This window comes from Mercurialis annua, linkage group LG4 (assembly GCF_937616625.2).
Source record: "Mercurialis annua linkage group LG4, ddMerAnnu1.2, whole genome shotgun sequence".
Taxonomy (NCBI): domain Eukaryota; kingdom Viridiplantae; phylum Streptophyta; class Magnoliopsida; order Malpighiales; family Euphorbiaceae; genus Mercurialis; species Mercurialis annua.
Window position 1 is genome coordinate 31156497 of NC_065573.1, and position 16161 is coordinate 31172657.

The following is a 16161-nucleotide window of genomic DNA, read 5'->3' on the forward strand; positions in this document are numbered from 1 at the left end:
TATTTAAGAATATTTTTCAAAGTAACATTTCTAAAGAATATCTAACTGTTCATAGATGGAGGTGTAAAAATCAAATCAAACTGAATAATGAACTAAATTAATTTAAATTTGAATTGAAAGTAAAAAATCTATCTCATTTTAATATAAATAAAATTGAAAAATTAACCAGAACCAAATAGTTCATTTAGATTCAAACTGAAGCAATTCAATTTTTTATAAATTCAATTTGACTAAAAAGAAATTCAAATTTTAGTTCAATAATAATGCACACCCCTTAGTTCCTAGTCAAGTGATCTACACTCGGTTCAAATCTAATGCACACCCTTACTTCTTAGTTGAGTGATCTACATGTCGCCTTTTTCAACGATACTTCGACTGGGAAATACAACACAATCATATAGATACAACACACTGATTTTTCTTTGAATTACATTAGTGTTAAGATGATACATCAACAAAAAAAACAAGTCAAATTCCATGACCAAATATGGTAGGGAATGGGATTACACAGCTAAGATCACCTTCCAATAGCTGTAAATTACAGTATTCCAAAATTGAAACAAAACAGTCCATCAGCAAACCATGGTAGTGGTTTCTTGATCATTCACAGGCTGGTTTGGTATCAAAACTGCTCAGACAGATTGCAAAAGCTTGGAAGGCAGAAAGTGGGTAGCAATAATCCATGGTGAAAATATCTTTCCCAATTTTTCCAAACTGTAAGATCACCTTCTCTTGTTCCGCAGCTGGCACGTTGTGTGATGCGCCAACAGCTGCAACGAGTTGGAAATTCTTAACAGATGCGACAGTAACACGCCCCCTGAAATTTAGACACCAGCACTGAAGCTGTTCATGCCATCTAGGAGCTTTGTTTTTTAGAATAAGGGGCTCTACAGTCGCATGGACAATCACAGGCGTCTCAGAGGGGCTTGCAGAAATAGAATCAAAGCCGGATTCCTTTCCTTTTGAACCTGATGATAGAGATACTCGATCATCGAAAGTCTCTGGGAATGATGTTGGTGTTGGGGCAGTACCTCCCTCCTCAATGGAAGAGATAGGAATCGAGTGCATGACACAATGCATTCTTCGTGGTCCTCTTGTGCGGAGAACATTGAGCTCATAGGTGATGTTGCCTATACTGTAATTATACGCAGGTAATTTTGGAGACACCTGCCTAGAATGGAATCTGCGATGTGTACGGCTAGCTGGTTGCATTTGCATTTCATATGTGGGTTGGCTATCAAATACAGTGAACTTGGTTCCTAAGAAATTAGACCTGGAAAAAGCAAAAGTTGCTTTAAACATAAAAAATAAATTTGGCAAGACTGATTAATTATGATGTCCAAAACTTACCTCAGTTTACCAACATATGTGTTACTGGCTCGTGAAAAATTATCTGAAACCAAGGATATAACGAAATCCGTACATGTTGTTCTTCTTATCTTTCTTGCAGCCAGAAGCAATTTTTCACTCTCGCTCTCAGCTGTCAATCCATTAAAAAATGTTAATTGGGAAGAAAACTAGTAACTGCTGGAATGCCTAGTCAACATGCATTAGATGGAGCTCTCTAATCAGTTCAATCTATAACTCAGAAACAAGTGTTTTTAACAAGTAGTTTGAATTCCCAAATATCAGACCGAATGGCAATTTTAAGATGATTCTGTTCTAAGTTCTTACTAAAATCAGCATATAGGAGAACATTAAAAAGCAGAAAAATGATCAAATGTGCATCTTGGTTACCTTTTTTGCTTCATATTAAAAAAAGGTAACTTTTTTTCGTTTTGCAAGCCAAAATGTGCCACCAATAAAAAAAAGTAAGAATGAGATAGCAGGTTGACTCACAAGGCACTAGACCGTAGTACAAGAGATATGTTGAAGTTGCAGCATCTCTTCTAATAAAGCATTGGATGGGAGATTCACGAGGGCCAGGCTAGAAGTACCAACAAAATATGATCAGAATCATAAGTAAATGAGCAGAAGAAAAGAGAAGCCAAAAAGTAGTACCTGCTTCAATGAGATAGGAAATGTCAGTCTCCCACACTGCTCAGGAGTTTTAACAATTTCCTTTGTAACTTCCCTCCACGACCTACAAACCAAAGCACAGGAAACAACAACAGCACGAGCAGGCCAAGATGTCTCACTCTCCTCGACCCTCCTAACAATATCCAAGAGCAATTCAGGCGGTAAATTCGCCCACTGGCCTTGTATTATTAGATCAAAATCAGGCGTTGTTTCATCAGGTGCAATATGCGACCTTGTCCGCCCACGCCAATGCTTCCCCTCAACGCCTCGTCTAGAAATGTTTCCAATCCCATCTTTCATCTCCCTCAGCTCACGCACAATGCTTTTGAGGGACATTCCTAAGTCAAAGGAGCATGCTAATCCCTTTCTCTCCAATATTCAACTACAATCACATAATGCAAAAACAACAAATCAAAATAACCTATAAACAAGTAAATCTAGGGTTATAGTTCCATAGCAAATGCATAAAAATATAAGCAATCAGAACCTACAGATCATAGATTCTTGAAAAACAGCCCAAGATTATACCTTTATCCATTATTATTTAAAGAATTTAACTTTTAAATTAAAATTATAGCTTTATCCATTATCATCAAAACCCATCTAGAAAAAAAAACATACACATTGCAACATTGAATCAACAAGATCTCATCCTATAAAAGTTGAATCCAACCCAGTAAAAGGTTCGATTTTCTATAAAAATCATTGAATTAATACTAACCCAGAATAAAAAATTCAATTAATTTTAAACATAAAAAAAAACTAACCTGAAGTACAACAAAAAGCAAGAATCTTGCAATCTCAGAGATCAATGATAAGAACCCATAAATGGAGAGATCATAGTAATGAAAAAAAGTGGATATTGCCGGAAATAACTATGACCGTCTCCACCACGCGCACCGCCATTGACACCTGCACCACTACCAACCACGGCCACCACCCCCAAAACAAAAGAAAAGAAAAGGACAAGCTGCTTAGATCAAAACTTTAATTAGGACCCGATATTTGCTCCCTTAAATCGGATCCAGCCCACTTTTTTCTTATATTTATATTTTTTATTTATTTATGTATATTTCACCACTCAGTTAATATAAGTTATTTTTTTGAAATGAAAATTAATATAACCAAGTCTGGAAAAAATAAATAAATTTATTTAGGTAAGATAAAATATTTAATTAAAATGTGTACACTAAAATATTTTCATATTTTTTTTTTGATAATTAGAGAGGGAGAGCGCTTATGGAAGAAATCAAACTCATGACTTTGAGAATTTGCTATATACCATTTGAATTATAATTCGTTGGTTTTCATATAGTTGGAATGTTTGGATGATGTAATATTTTTATTACATATTAATTTTTATTTTTATTATCTATTTTATAATATTAATATTTAAATTATAAATTTTTCAGTTGATTTTATATAACGTACTAATATCTGCATGTTATATAATATTAATAATTATAGTTCATTATTCAAAAAAAAAAAGATAATAATTATAGTTCATCTACTATATATATTCTTTGAAGAAAAAAATCTACTATATATATTATACTTTTTAAATTTTATTAATTTGATTTAATATTAATTTGATTTAATATTAATTTGACCATTGTAAAATATATTAACCACTAGTTTTCAGCTTAATCTATCTGACTATCTGAAATCATCCTAGCTGGAAAAAAAATGCCGTTAAAGGATGTATAAATGATGTCACTTTTTTTGTTAAATAAAACGATGTCACTTTGATTATCCCAGAAGGCCAAAACCACCACCAAACACGATGTCGTTTTGTGCATATTTCTATTATCATCTTCAATTATTTAACACTATATATGTCTAATAAAACAATATTGATAATGTCCTTGTTCCTATCACTTCAATCCAAATTAACCTCATAATATTAAAGTTTATTTACAAGAGCATTTTTATTATATGTTATTTTTATGCTATTTTTAGCATAAAAAATTAGCAAAATACTAAGTGTAACATATATTAATGTTTGCCAATAAAAAACATTTATTACTGAATTTTTTTATTGCACAATATTAAATTAACTGATAAATTTATAATTTATATTAACTGATTTGTTTTTAGATACAACTAATGTAAATATACAATATATTTATTAAATAAAATATAGAAACTTTACTCCTTATAAATAAAATAATTCATTAATTGTTCAATTATATGATTTTGGTGAATATATAAACTCAATTTCTCAAAAGATTTGATTTTAAAATTAAAACAAAATCAAGAGGAAAAAAATTTACCAATGATTTTTAATTTGGATTTTTTTTGTTTATTTGAAAAAAAGATCGTCTTCTTCGTCGTTAATATTTTTTATATTTTAACATATATTCAAAATAATGCTTAATGTTATATTTAAAATAAAAAAAATTATCCTCCAAAATTTTAAAACTTAGTAATATCTTTCTATTTAATACAAATAAATATTATTATGTTATAAAATTTCACATCCGCCTTCTTCAACCTCGCCTCATTGAGTCCGCAAAATTAATTTACTTAAATTCAAATGAATTTTCTTAATATATTATTTATAAATAATTAATAAAAAATACTCCCTCCGTCCCGTTTAAGAAGGGACAAATGACTTTTTCACATATATTAAGAAAGCATTGATTATTATAGTGTTTTCTTATTTTACCCCTATTTATGATACTGTTGTATTTTGGGTATACACTAATAGTCATTAATTATGGAAAGAGAAAAGGGGGTAAAAAAGGAAAATTCATATAAATTGGCACAAAAAACAAGATATGACCTTCTTAAGTGGGACAAATAAAAATGGGATATGTCCCTTCTTAAATGGGACGGAGGGAGTATTAGTTTAATTAAGTTTAATTAAATAATAAAAAAGCTCATTCCGTCAAATCTTTTTAACGCCGTTAGTGTTTGATGACATGGCACTTGAAAAAAATACATATACAACCATTGTTCGTCGATTGGATTTATGAACTCAACAGTCTGGGTTCGTTAAAACCTGATCTTTTCGCTCTGATCGGAGTTCCCTCGCAGCCATCTATCCCACCCCGAAAACTATCAACTGTCGCTTCCTCCACTCCAGATCTTCCGAGGACGTCCTCCATGGTGATATTGTAGTCTCCCGGTGGTGTGCATTGTGTGGAGCATTTCCAACATTGCTCTTTATTTGAATTAATGTAAAGAACACTGTTATTGCGATCTCCACATAATGCTCGCCATAAGCATGTGTTGTTTGTGATTACTTCCGGTTGGTCAATGATGAACTTTGATAATCATCTCATCAGTTAATTTCAAATTAATAAATTAAAATATTTTGTTTAATTTTAACAAAAACTCTAATTGTTTAATATTAAATATTAAAAAAATAAATGTATATAATTATAGTAAATTTATATAATAAATTGACGAGTCGCATTACGAGCCTCGTGCGTAGCACGTAATGCAAAACTAGTTTCCTCTAGAAGATTAAAACAGAAAAAAGATTATTAAAATGAAAAAGAAAAAAAATTAAAATTAAATTAAATGTTTAAACAGAGATTTTAGAAGGAATAACAAAAGGAAATTTATGAGAATAGGAATAATAAAAACGCCGTAGTGAGTAGAAACTGAGTAGTGATAGAAGGAGAAGTATATTGGTAAAAACCATATGTCTCCATTCAGTCTTGAGATTGAAAAGTATTGCACCCAAGCAGGAATAGCAATACCAACAGTAGATAACTTCGTGCCAACTTTTACAATCTAGTTCTCTCACATATTTGGGGTTGTGATTTGTTTTCCAAATTGTTGCATTTTTAAATTGGTGAGAACAATAACTGGGTGGTTTACAGCAACCTGACTGCAAAAAGTTAAAATAAAAAATAGAGTTATTTCTACCAAATAGGACAATTTTTAGTGTTTTTTACAATTTAAACACATATTACTATCTGACTCAAATATTAGCACAACCTTTCAAATATTTCTAAATTTTAGCCTAATACTTGTTTTCGGTCGTTAGAATCACAGCTAACCCTAACATCACGGCCATAAGTTTACAATCCTAGAATCACAAGTATAAATTTTCAAACTCTAACATCATAGAGAGAAACTCACAACTTTAACATCAATACCGTAAAATTAGATATAGGCTAATAAATAAAAATATTTAAAAGGCTGTGTTAATATTTGAGACAAATGGTAATATGTGCTTAAATTGTAAAAAAATGCTTATATAGTAGGAATAACCCTAAAAAATAGCAGTAAATACAAATAATAGAAGTAGAGAAATTATAAAAATCAAACCTGTAACGGAGTCAAATTGGTATTGTAAAAATCCAACTCACTAAGATGATTGAATTGCTCTCCAAATCTAGGGCAAACTCCCAAATCTACGACCGCTTCAATCATAGGATACTGCAATAAAAATCCCCCTGTATATCTTATCAGTTCCTTTGAAAAATCCCAATAATCATACTCTTTGTAGACTCTTCCAGAAACCGCCCTTCCGTCTCCCTTATGGGTGACCACCATTGCATAACCCATGGCTAGGATGATCACAATGAGGATTTGAAGCATGGCCAGAGAAATCAAATTGGTTATCTTTGTTTTGCGACTCGGATAAAACCAGCACATCATCTGCTTGAACAGCCATACAGCCAGCGATAAAATTCCGAGGTCTACGAGGGGGTTCGTATGGAGAGCTCTTCTCCAAGACCCCACGCGCTGGCCGAAGTATAGCCATGATAACAACGCTGCTAATCCTAACAACAAACACAAGTGGTTGATGAAACTAATAATAGCCGCCTTTCTACTCAAATTATTGCTTGAAACCATCAATTCATTAATGTTATAATCTGGCTGTTTTTGAGACATGAAATCAAAACAAAAAACCAGCATATATATATATATATATATATTGCGATTTTTGTGTCCTTCTCCTAAACCTAACGGGAATTAAAATGCTATATTGGTATCCTTGTTGATGAGAAATTAGTATTATGCTTACAACTAGGGATATTATTGGGTTAATTATTAGGATTTGTTAAGCTCTAACTAAAACTCTCAAATTTTAATAGCAATACTTTTTGGAGTACACTACTTGTTTTTTTTTCTTTGACGAATAATACACAGCTCATCATCTTATTATTAATAAGGAAGTTTATAGACCCTTTTATTTTATATGTAAATTACACGGGGATACTCAGTAAATTTTGGTAGTTAAAAGTTACTTTTTTTAATAGTGTTGCAAGTTAATTATCTTAAAAATAGGGGTAATTGATTTTAGAGGTTACTGTACTTTTCAAAAATTGCAAAATGGTGACCGAACTTTAAAACGTAACATTTTAGTTACTATACTATTTGGTAATGTTAAGATAGAAGGATTTTTGGTCACTGAAGGAAAATATTTCGAGTCGATTTTTTGTTGATTGTGTGTATATATGAAATATAAGGTATTATTTGTCATAAATAATCAAAATTTGATTACTACATATGTATAATTTGACCGTAAAACACTTAAAAACCTCCCAAAATCACATATTTAAAAGATTAGTAACCATTTTATTACGTTTTGAAGTTCGGTCACCATTTTGCAATTCTTGAAAAGTACAGTGACCCCTAGAATCAATTACCCTAAAAATAGGTGTGCAAGAGCAAGTCTGAAGGATTAAAACAGATTTGAAAAAGAGAGAGATTTTATTAACAGTCATCTGGAGTGAATTTGATTATCCTTCCCAATATATCATAAGACAACCTTGTTTTCTGCAGTTGATGACTGCCTAAGAGAGTTACGTCTTGATACTCAAAATGACTAAACGCAAAGCAATACGTATCGTTTCCCCTTGAAACCATAATATTCTCTGGTCTAAGTTGAAGCTCTCTATCATTGCTTCCTAGGCACAAAGACACCGTTGGAATGTAATCCACAGGGGTGCTGAACGGTGAATAGAAACAGGTGTCCGAGTCGTATGATGCAAATGGTGTCATATCATCCGCCACACTCATTATGAACCATTTGCGGACCTCATCGTACACAGCCTTTGGAAAGTTTGTACCTACTGTTCCGCTGTCCACAGTCACACCGTATTTACCTTCCGCTCTTTTCCAATACTTAGGATCGATGGGAATCATCATACCATCGATTTTTATGCCCCTGAAATCCACAAAGTGATGACCTTCTGTATCTAACTCTTCTATGTTCACAACAAATGTACTACTTTTGTTAAGAGTTGGAAATTCGTAGAGGTACAAAGGGGCACTACCCGACTCCTTTTCATAACTTCCATCAAATTTTGACTCAGCACTAACAAAACAAAAAGAAAATTTGCTAGCTCCTATCTGGTTTGGAAATGAAAAGTTGTTATGTTGGAATCCTAATATCCCGCTAAAATAACCCATGAAGCCATCATCACTGCCAATATTAGTATTCCCACATCCAAAGGTTATGCTATGAGATAACTTACCATTTCCACCTGAAACTTTTTCAGTGGCTAGAATACCCATGGATATACATCCATTTACATATTTCATTAGATATCCACAGCGGTCCGTTTCTAATAAGCACATACTGCGAAAAGCGGTATTTGCAACACAAAAACTTGACGCACATGTTATGGGCTGAAATGATTTTGAATATCCTGATCGGTACATTAGATCTTGTTGTTGAAAGCAAGAATGGCATGGTGAGCACTGCCACCAAACAAGTGCCGATCCGGTGTCTAATAGCAAATGTGCAATCTGCGATCCAATTGTCAATTCAACGACGTATTCGCCGGTGGCTACTGCAACAAGAAGAGGCAGATCAGCTTTAGAAGGTGCCGGCGTCCAAAAACTTTTGTATCGTAGTTTTTGTTTATTTTTTTGCCAAATTCTAGTTAAAGATAATGATTTTGAATCATTAAGAAATTTTCCTATGTGATATACAGGAAATTTAAGTATTTAATTTGAAGCGGATTGGGGAGTGAAATTCAAGGTAGCTGAGATGGTTGTGAGAAAAAAAGGAAACACAAAAAGTGTTGTGACAAACAAGGAAACAAAAGTCATGTTTGGAAATTCAATTGAGGTATAACTCTTAGGATTATTATAGAAAGTGTGGTGTATGTATGCCTCCTAGAAATACATATATATAGATATAGATATAGATATATATAGATATAGATATACATGTCATGCGCCCGTCTTCCTAATTTAAGTAGCATCCTTTTTTTTTTCATGTCTTTTGTTCATATGATATTTGTGAAGCTAGGTTAATTTTATGTTCTGATTCGATGTTCCGATCCATACTTAATTAACCATTATCTATTTTTTTTATTTCAACTCTTTTTTCATGTTTTGATTTGATTCATCTTATATCTATATCCATCTATTCTTATATCTATAGATTATACTATACGTATAATAATTTTGAACTCCAAATTAAAATAAACATGGTTAATATTTGGGTTAATTACATATAAAATCACCACTTTTATACGAAATTGTAAAAAATAACACGACCTTTAAAACGTGGCAATTCAGGGCACCACCTTTCATTTCTTTTCAAAAACAACATGGGCACATTTTAGTAGCATTTTTGCTGACGTGGCGTGACACGTGGCACTCCCATCTGATGTCCAAGTCAGCAAAATTTTATCTAAAAACGTGCGCATGTTGTTTTTGAAAAGAAATAAAAGGTGATGCCCTGAATTAACACGTTTTAAAGGTCGTGTTATTTTTAAAAATTCGTGTAAAGGTGGTGATTTTATATGTAATTAACCCTTAATATTTTGATAACTGAATTAACTATAAATTGTCAGATGATAATTTTTATTGCAAATTAATTTATTGTTTCGTAAAATATTTTTTTATTACTTAATAATAATATTTATAAGTTCTAAAATATTAAAAGTTGGAACTTATAAAGTTTAATGGTTATGGAACTTGAAAAGTATTAATTTAAAAATTGATGTTTTTGAGTAATTTAATATAAAGTGTTTTTTTTCAAACAATTTAATATTTTTCTAATTAATTAATATTAATAATTATTTTTGGTAAATAGTTAAAATTACTATTTATAAATTGTAAATATGAAAAGCTAAAAGTTATATAATTTTAAAGGGAAGGTTGCATATTTATCTAAAAAAGAAATATTTTCGTTTTTTACCTTAATACGAAAAAGTTAAAAAAAATTATCTCACGTTTTTCTCAATTTTATGCTTTTTACTCTCATATTTAAAAGTCATTATTTACTCCGTTATCTTATCTGTATCATAATATTATTTTATTGCTATCATAATTTTATATGTTTTCGTATTTTACTATACTATTTTCATAAGAGTATCATAAATATTATCAAAAAAGAAACTCGTAACTTTGCCATTTCATTTGAAATTATCCATATTCTTTTTTTAATAATTGGGAAGGGGAAACGTTTGTGAAAAAAATTAATTCCACAATCTTAATATTCTGTTTTCCAGCATTTATACCATATGAGCTGTCAAATTACCTATATTCCTATTTCTACTCACGTGTGAGAAACACATATTTTTAAAATGTTATCTTATTTAAAACATTATAAAATTTATCAATCATTTTTAAACTTCAGTTAAAACATTTCGTCAAACACCTCAGGCATCTCCTTTGTTTTCATTAAAACATTTAACTACAACAATATATCACTATTGAGTCACAATCTACTCCTAAAATACTAAAATTTCCTTATTAAAATTTATTAACTCCGGCTAGAATTCCACAAACAGAAACAAAGACTCGAATATAAAAGTATATGAAGGTCAATAATTTTCCAATAATTAATATATTATCTTATATGGTATACAAGAAATTTTAGTGTGAGTACTTTTAAGGGTGGGGATTTTTGCACTCCACAAATTAATAACTACACTCCACTTTTATTTTTGAAATTAACAAATGACTATAATATCCTTAACTAAGTGTCCTTTATTTTCTAATATATTATAATTCATATTTGTCCCCTCTTTAATATTGGTTACTGTTTCTTTAAAATTATTTGATTTTACATAATTTTATTTAAATAATTATTCTAAAGTATTATTTTTATTTGTTTTAAAATAATATTCAATTGCAATATTTTTATTACAATACTTATATTTGTAGATTATTTACACGACATCATGAAATATATTTTAATATTTCTTTTCATAAATATTTATAATTTTAATTTTCATACGAAATTAAATTTTGTTTCCCTCATATATTTATATATAATTATAGATAAATTTTAAATTAAATGATAATGTTAATAATATCTTATAAAATATATAATTTATTATTTTTTATAGAATTGTGTCTATAATCTTATAGAATTGTATTTTATTATATTATATTATATATATATATATATATATATATATATATATATATATATATATATATATCCAAATTTAATAATATAAATATTTAAACCATATGTATTTAATAATATTATTTGCTATTGCACTTGGTAAAATAGAAAAGATATTAACACTACAATACTCATTCGTATTTTGATATATTGTAAAGAAAAGATAAATATTTATTAATATAATACTTACTAAATATATTATAATAATATGATAGGATGTATAATTAAAAATATATTTTAAGAGACTATATTCATTAATATGTATATAATAATTCAATAATTTTTCTGAGCTACTTGTATTATTAATAATTTAAATTTAGAATTGATTTTCATGTTAAAATGTAGTTGTGTTTTTTTATTTGTGTAATAAATATTATGTTATGATATTGATTAAGGGGAACACTATAAAATATTAAATGATGGAAAATAAATGGTCCTTTTAAAAAAAGAAAAGAAAATAAATGATAGTTAGAAGATAATAAAGTCATTTTCAACTAAAAGTGGAGTGCACTTATCATTGGTGGAGTGCAAAAAATCTCTACCCTACTTTTAATGGTAGAGTCTAAGGTAAGAAACGAGATGTCAAGGTTTGAAAAAGAATATTTATCTAATTTATTGATAAACGAAAGATTGAAATTTGTATTAGAAAAGTTATGTGTGCATAATATAGCTATTGGCTTAATTAATAGCTCATGCCATGTACTATGCACTTCACTCCTAACTTAATAATCACGCATATGGTAAGCTCTAATATTTCATTTGATCTGTGTGCTCAGGAATTAGTTGATAAGCTAATCTCTTATTATCCTACTAGTCGTAGACTCCTGCATTTACGCGAAATCAATTTCAAATTCTATATAGCCAGTAATATTTTTATTAAAAATATTAATAGAATGCCAAAATAATAATAATGAATAGTATGTAAACTAATAATATTAAATAAAATAACATTATATTCTAATAATTTTTATAATAAATTGTTTTAAAGTGTATGATTATCTATAAAATATATTTTTTCATTTTACATTCTTATTAATTTTTTGTATAAGGGTTTTGTGCATAATGCTACTTCTCGTAATAAATATAGACCAGGTACCATAATAATCAATAATTTACGCTATTTATGAAATTTTCTTATGCAGTTTGATTCTCTTACGATGATAATATAAAAATCATTGTTCATTTGCTATTAGAAAACACGTTTAATTATTACATGGGCATTGCATATTTATATTCCTTTTTATTAGAATGCTTTATAGTGACGAATTCCAATACTATTTTTCCTATGAATAAATAGTAATAATAAATTTTAATACTCCTAAATAGAGCATATATTTTAGTATTAATATATTGAGGGTTTTTTTACATTATATATAATTTTATAATGAAATTTTAAAAAACTATAACTATTTTTCGAATGACTTTCAAGATTGATATTTAATTTTTTATAATTTGGAAATAAAGCACCCTGTATCTATCAATATAAACTGATATGATTACAATGAATATTATAGTAATTAGAAAAAATTAATTTTTAAGAAATATGAGTGGAATGAAATCAATTTTGATTTTAAAGTATCATATCTTTAAGTCCCTATAAACATAACTAAAGTAATTTATTAATTTATAATTGGGATGCAACACTTTAAATTAGCTAAAATTATGAGTCTCATCGTAAAATATATTAGATAAAATTAAATTTTAAGAAATATGAGTGGAATGAAATCAATTTTGATTTTAAAGTATCTTATCTTTAAGTCTCTATAACAATAACTAAAGTAATTTATTAATTTATAATTGGGATGCAACACTTTAAATTAGCTAAAATTATGAGTCTCATCGTAAAATATAATTAATTTAATAAATCGTTAATTAGCTCCTATCATACTCCCCTACCTGCCAATTTTAAAATAATCATCCATATAGTCTCTAATCTTAATTTTGTTCAACTAATGAAGGTTTTCTAATAATGCGCACGTATATTTACTAATCTGATGCTAAAGGAAATTAACTAAAAAATGCATGCTCTCTAGTAAAGGACTTAGATTTGAATTAGTCTACACCATAATAGAATATATATATAACTGGATATGTATTTCATCCATCATTGCGAGGACTCATAATGAATAAAATAATATTAATTGTTCACAGTATATAAGTTACCTCTGTATATATAAGTTTTGCTGCAAAAAATATAGTATTCCTTCTTAGGATATCAATCACACGAGTAGCTGGAATAGAATTGCTGAATGAAATTGTTATTCATGTAAATTAGAAGTACATCGGTAGAGTTTATATAGATCGAAATATGATGAATTGTGTTTAACCTGAAACTTATCACTTTCTCAACAACTCAACTATTGAATACTTATCTATATATACTATAATATTAATTAAAATTCATGATAACAATTTATTTAAAATAATTAAATTAGAATAAGTATTTTAATAAAAGTTGAGACTATGAGAATGCTCTATTTGGTGAGAATCAATGAGAGAGCTCCGTTGGTCCTCTCAATTATATAAGTATATAGATATATATATTTTGTGTTCTCTTCATGTATCCATTTTAAGAAAATGTAAAATATAGAATCATTTTTTACAAATAAAAGAGTACAACACAATATAATTAATAAATTAATCTTATTAATTTTCTTTACAATTTTATTTATATAAAAAATAGACCGCTTGGATGAAAACTTAATATGTTAGCCGTTTAAAAGTATCAGGAAGAAATAAAAATTCACTAAAGATAAAAGGATAGAATCTATCCAGATATATAGACCATTAATATTATAATTAATGACTATATAGAAGACTAATATATCCTTTTTCAATGCATATACCTATAACAATACAACAAGTAAAATTCTACTTTCTCCGTTTTAAAACAATATTCCACTATTTTTTTCTCTAAATAGTTATCAATATTCCTAATAAATCACAATTTCGGATGTTGATTTTTCTATATTATCCCTATTTAAAGTTTATCATTTAATATTATTAGCCTAAAAGTAAATTAGTTATCACAATTAATAAAATTATGATAAGAAAACTGAAGATAAAATTGTAAAAAGTTAGAGTATTAATTTTTTTAAACTGTGTAAAAAGGGAAAAGTGAACTATTATTTTGAAACGGATGAAATATCATTTAGTAATAAAAAAATTATTATTATATTATTTTATCCTGATAGAATATATTTTTATCACTATTCATTAGAATTTAGTTACTCCATCCGTCCCAATAGTGTTGTCCACTTTACCTTTATTACACAGTTTAAAAAAAACAATCATCGTTTAAAGATTTTGTAAATTTTTTCTTACTTTTCTTGTCATACTCTTATTTAATATAGGGTCTACTTGCAATTACTTCAATTCATTGGGTTAATTTCATATAAAATCACCATCTTTACACTTTTTTCATTTTAATCATGTCCTTTATAAAGTGTCAAATAGAATCACCACCTTTCATTTTTTTGCAAATCTATCACGGATGTGAAAATTCGGTGTATCTTTGTTGACTCGACAACCGGAATCAACAAGAAAAGAGTAAGAAGAATGTATTTTATGTGTTAATAGGGCATTAGTCAGATTAAAATATTTATTTGGGAGAAAAAAGACATCGAATTTTACTCATCGATGATAGATTTGAAAAAAAATAAAAGGTGGTGATTTTATGTGACATTTTTTAAAGGACGTGCTTAAAATGAAAAAACATGTAAAGTTAGTGATTTTGTATGGAATTAACCCTTTATTTGTTAGTGGATTTATAGGGGTTTATTAGTGGATTTACGCGACAATCCACTAATATTTAGTGAATTAACCCTATAAATATTAGTAAAGTTAGTGAATTAACCCTATAAATATTTCTCGCATAAATCCACTAATATTTGTCGCATTTGACATGAACACAAGAACCAAAAAAATAATTAACATGTCTTGATTTATAAACACTTTTTCTAAATTAACCTTATATTGAAACTTATTTACATTTATAACTACATTTTTATTTGTTTATTGTATTATTTCAATAAATTAATGGGGGCAAATATGAAAAATAGCAATTAATACTTTCTTGACATTATAAAGTGACAAATATTATGGACCAAAACATTTTATCAAATGCGACAACTATTATAAAACAGAGAGAGTATTTGAATTTTAAAATGGAACCGCAACATTGGTTGTTGATTAGCATTGGGTCAATGGAATAATTGATTTCATAAAATCTCCGTGTTAGGACTAGATGATAAAGATCTTGTCACATCTTTACTGGATTACTTCGAACTGGCGGACTAAACCGCATATTGCTAAATTTCTTGAATTCATCCCATGTCAAGTATGGTTTTTGTCTTCTCTAAATGCACAAACCATAACTGCGCAGCTCCTGTTAGATGAAACAAAGCTACCCTGATCCATTCTTCTTATGGAGTATTCTGGTGAACAAAAAACTGCTCGCAACAGGTAAGCCATCCGAAAGGGTCTTCCTTGCCGTTGTAGGTGGGAAATTCCATCTTTATATATCGCAGACAGCCCCACTTTTTTTCTCATGACCTGATGAATTTTCAGAGCTTTTGGTATTTGGGATGTAATTGTTGTTGTCCTCTGCATTCTTTTTCTCATTCATCATCTCTCCCTGTTGTTGAGAGAATGAAAACGGGCGGATAAAACTGCATGATCTGCTGCGATTTTCCGCACAATCTCTAGCAGTTGTTCCATTGAATTTGTATTCCCCATGACAATTGGCTATGATACCAAATTGATAGGACTAGATGATAAGGATCGTGTCACAGGACGATGAC

The 16161-nt window shown here is 28.9% G+C and overlaps 3 protein-coding genes across 3 annotated transcripts; all 3 read right to left on the reverse strand.

The window, feature by feature from the left end:
• Window positions 1-398: 398 nt before the first annotated feature.
• LOC126678073 (tubby-like F-box protein 2) lies at window positions 399-3011 on the reverse strand. The gene is made up of 5 exons (XM_050372943.2): window positions 2787-3011; window positions 2002-2401; window positions 1840-1927; window positions 1351-1480; window positions 399-1273 (listed from the first exon to the last, which is right to left on the reverse strand). The coding sequence occupies exons 2-5, from the start codon at window positions 2353-2355 to the stop codon at window positions 601-603; spliced, it is 1245 nt and encodes a 414-aa protein (XP_050228900.1). The 5' UTR covers window positions 2356-2401; window positions 2787-3011; the 3' UTR covers window positions 399-600.
• A 2395-nt stretch (window positions 3012-5406) lies between these two features.
• Window positions 5407-6905, reverse strand: LOC126678839 (tetraspanin-11-like). Its single transcript, XM_050373748.2, has 2 exons — window positions 6304-6905; window positions 5407-5860 (listed from the first exon to the last, which is right to left on the reverse strand). Exons 1-2 carry the CDS (start codon window positions 6895-6897, stop codon window positions 5552-5554), a joined length of 903 nt encoding a protein of 300 aa, XP_050229705.1. The 5' UTR covers window positions 6898-6905; the 3' UTR covers window positions 5407-5551.
• A 793-nt stretch (window positions 6906-7698) lies between these two features.
• Window positions 7699-15970, reverse strand: LOC126678571 (aspartic proteinase nepenthesin-1-like). The gene is made up of 2 exons (XM_050373465.1): window positions 15769-15970; window positions 7699-8909 (listed from the first exon to the last, which is right to left on the reverse strand). Exons 1-2 carry the CDS (start codon window positions 15968-15970, stop codon window positions 7699-7701), a joined length of 1413 nt encoding a protein of 470 aa, XP_050229422.1.
• Between the last annotated feature and the right edge of the window lie 191 nt (window positions 15971-16161).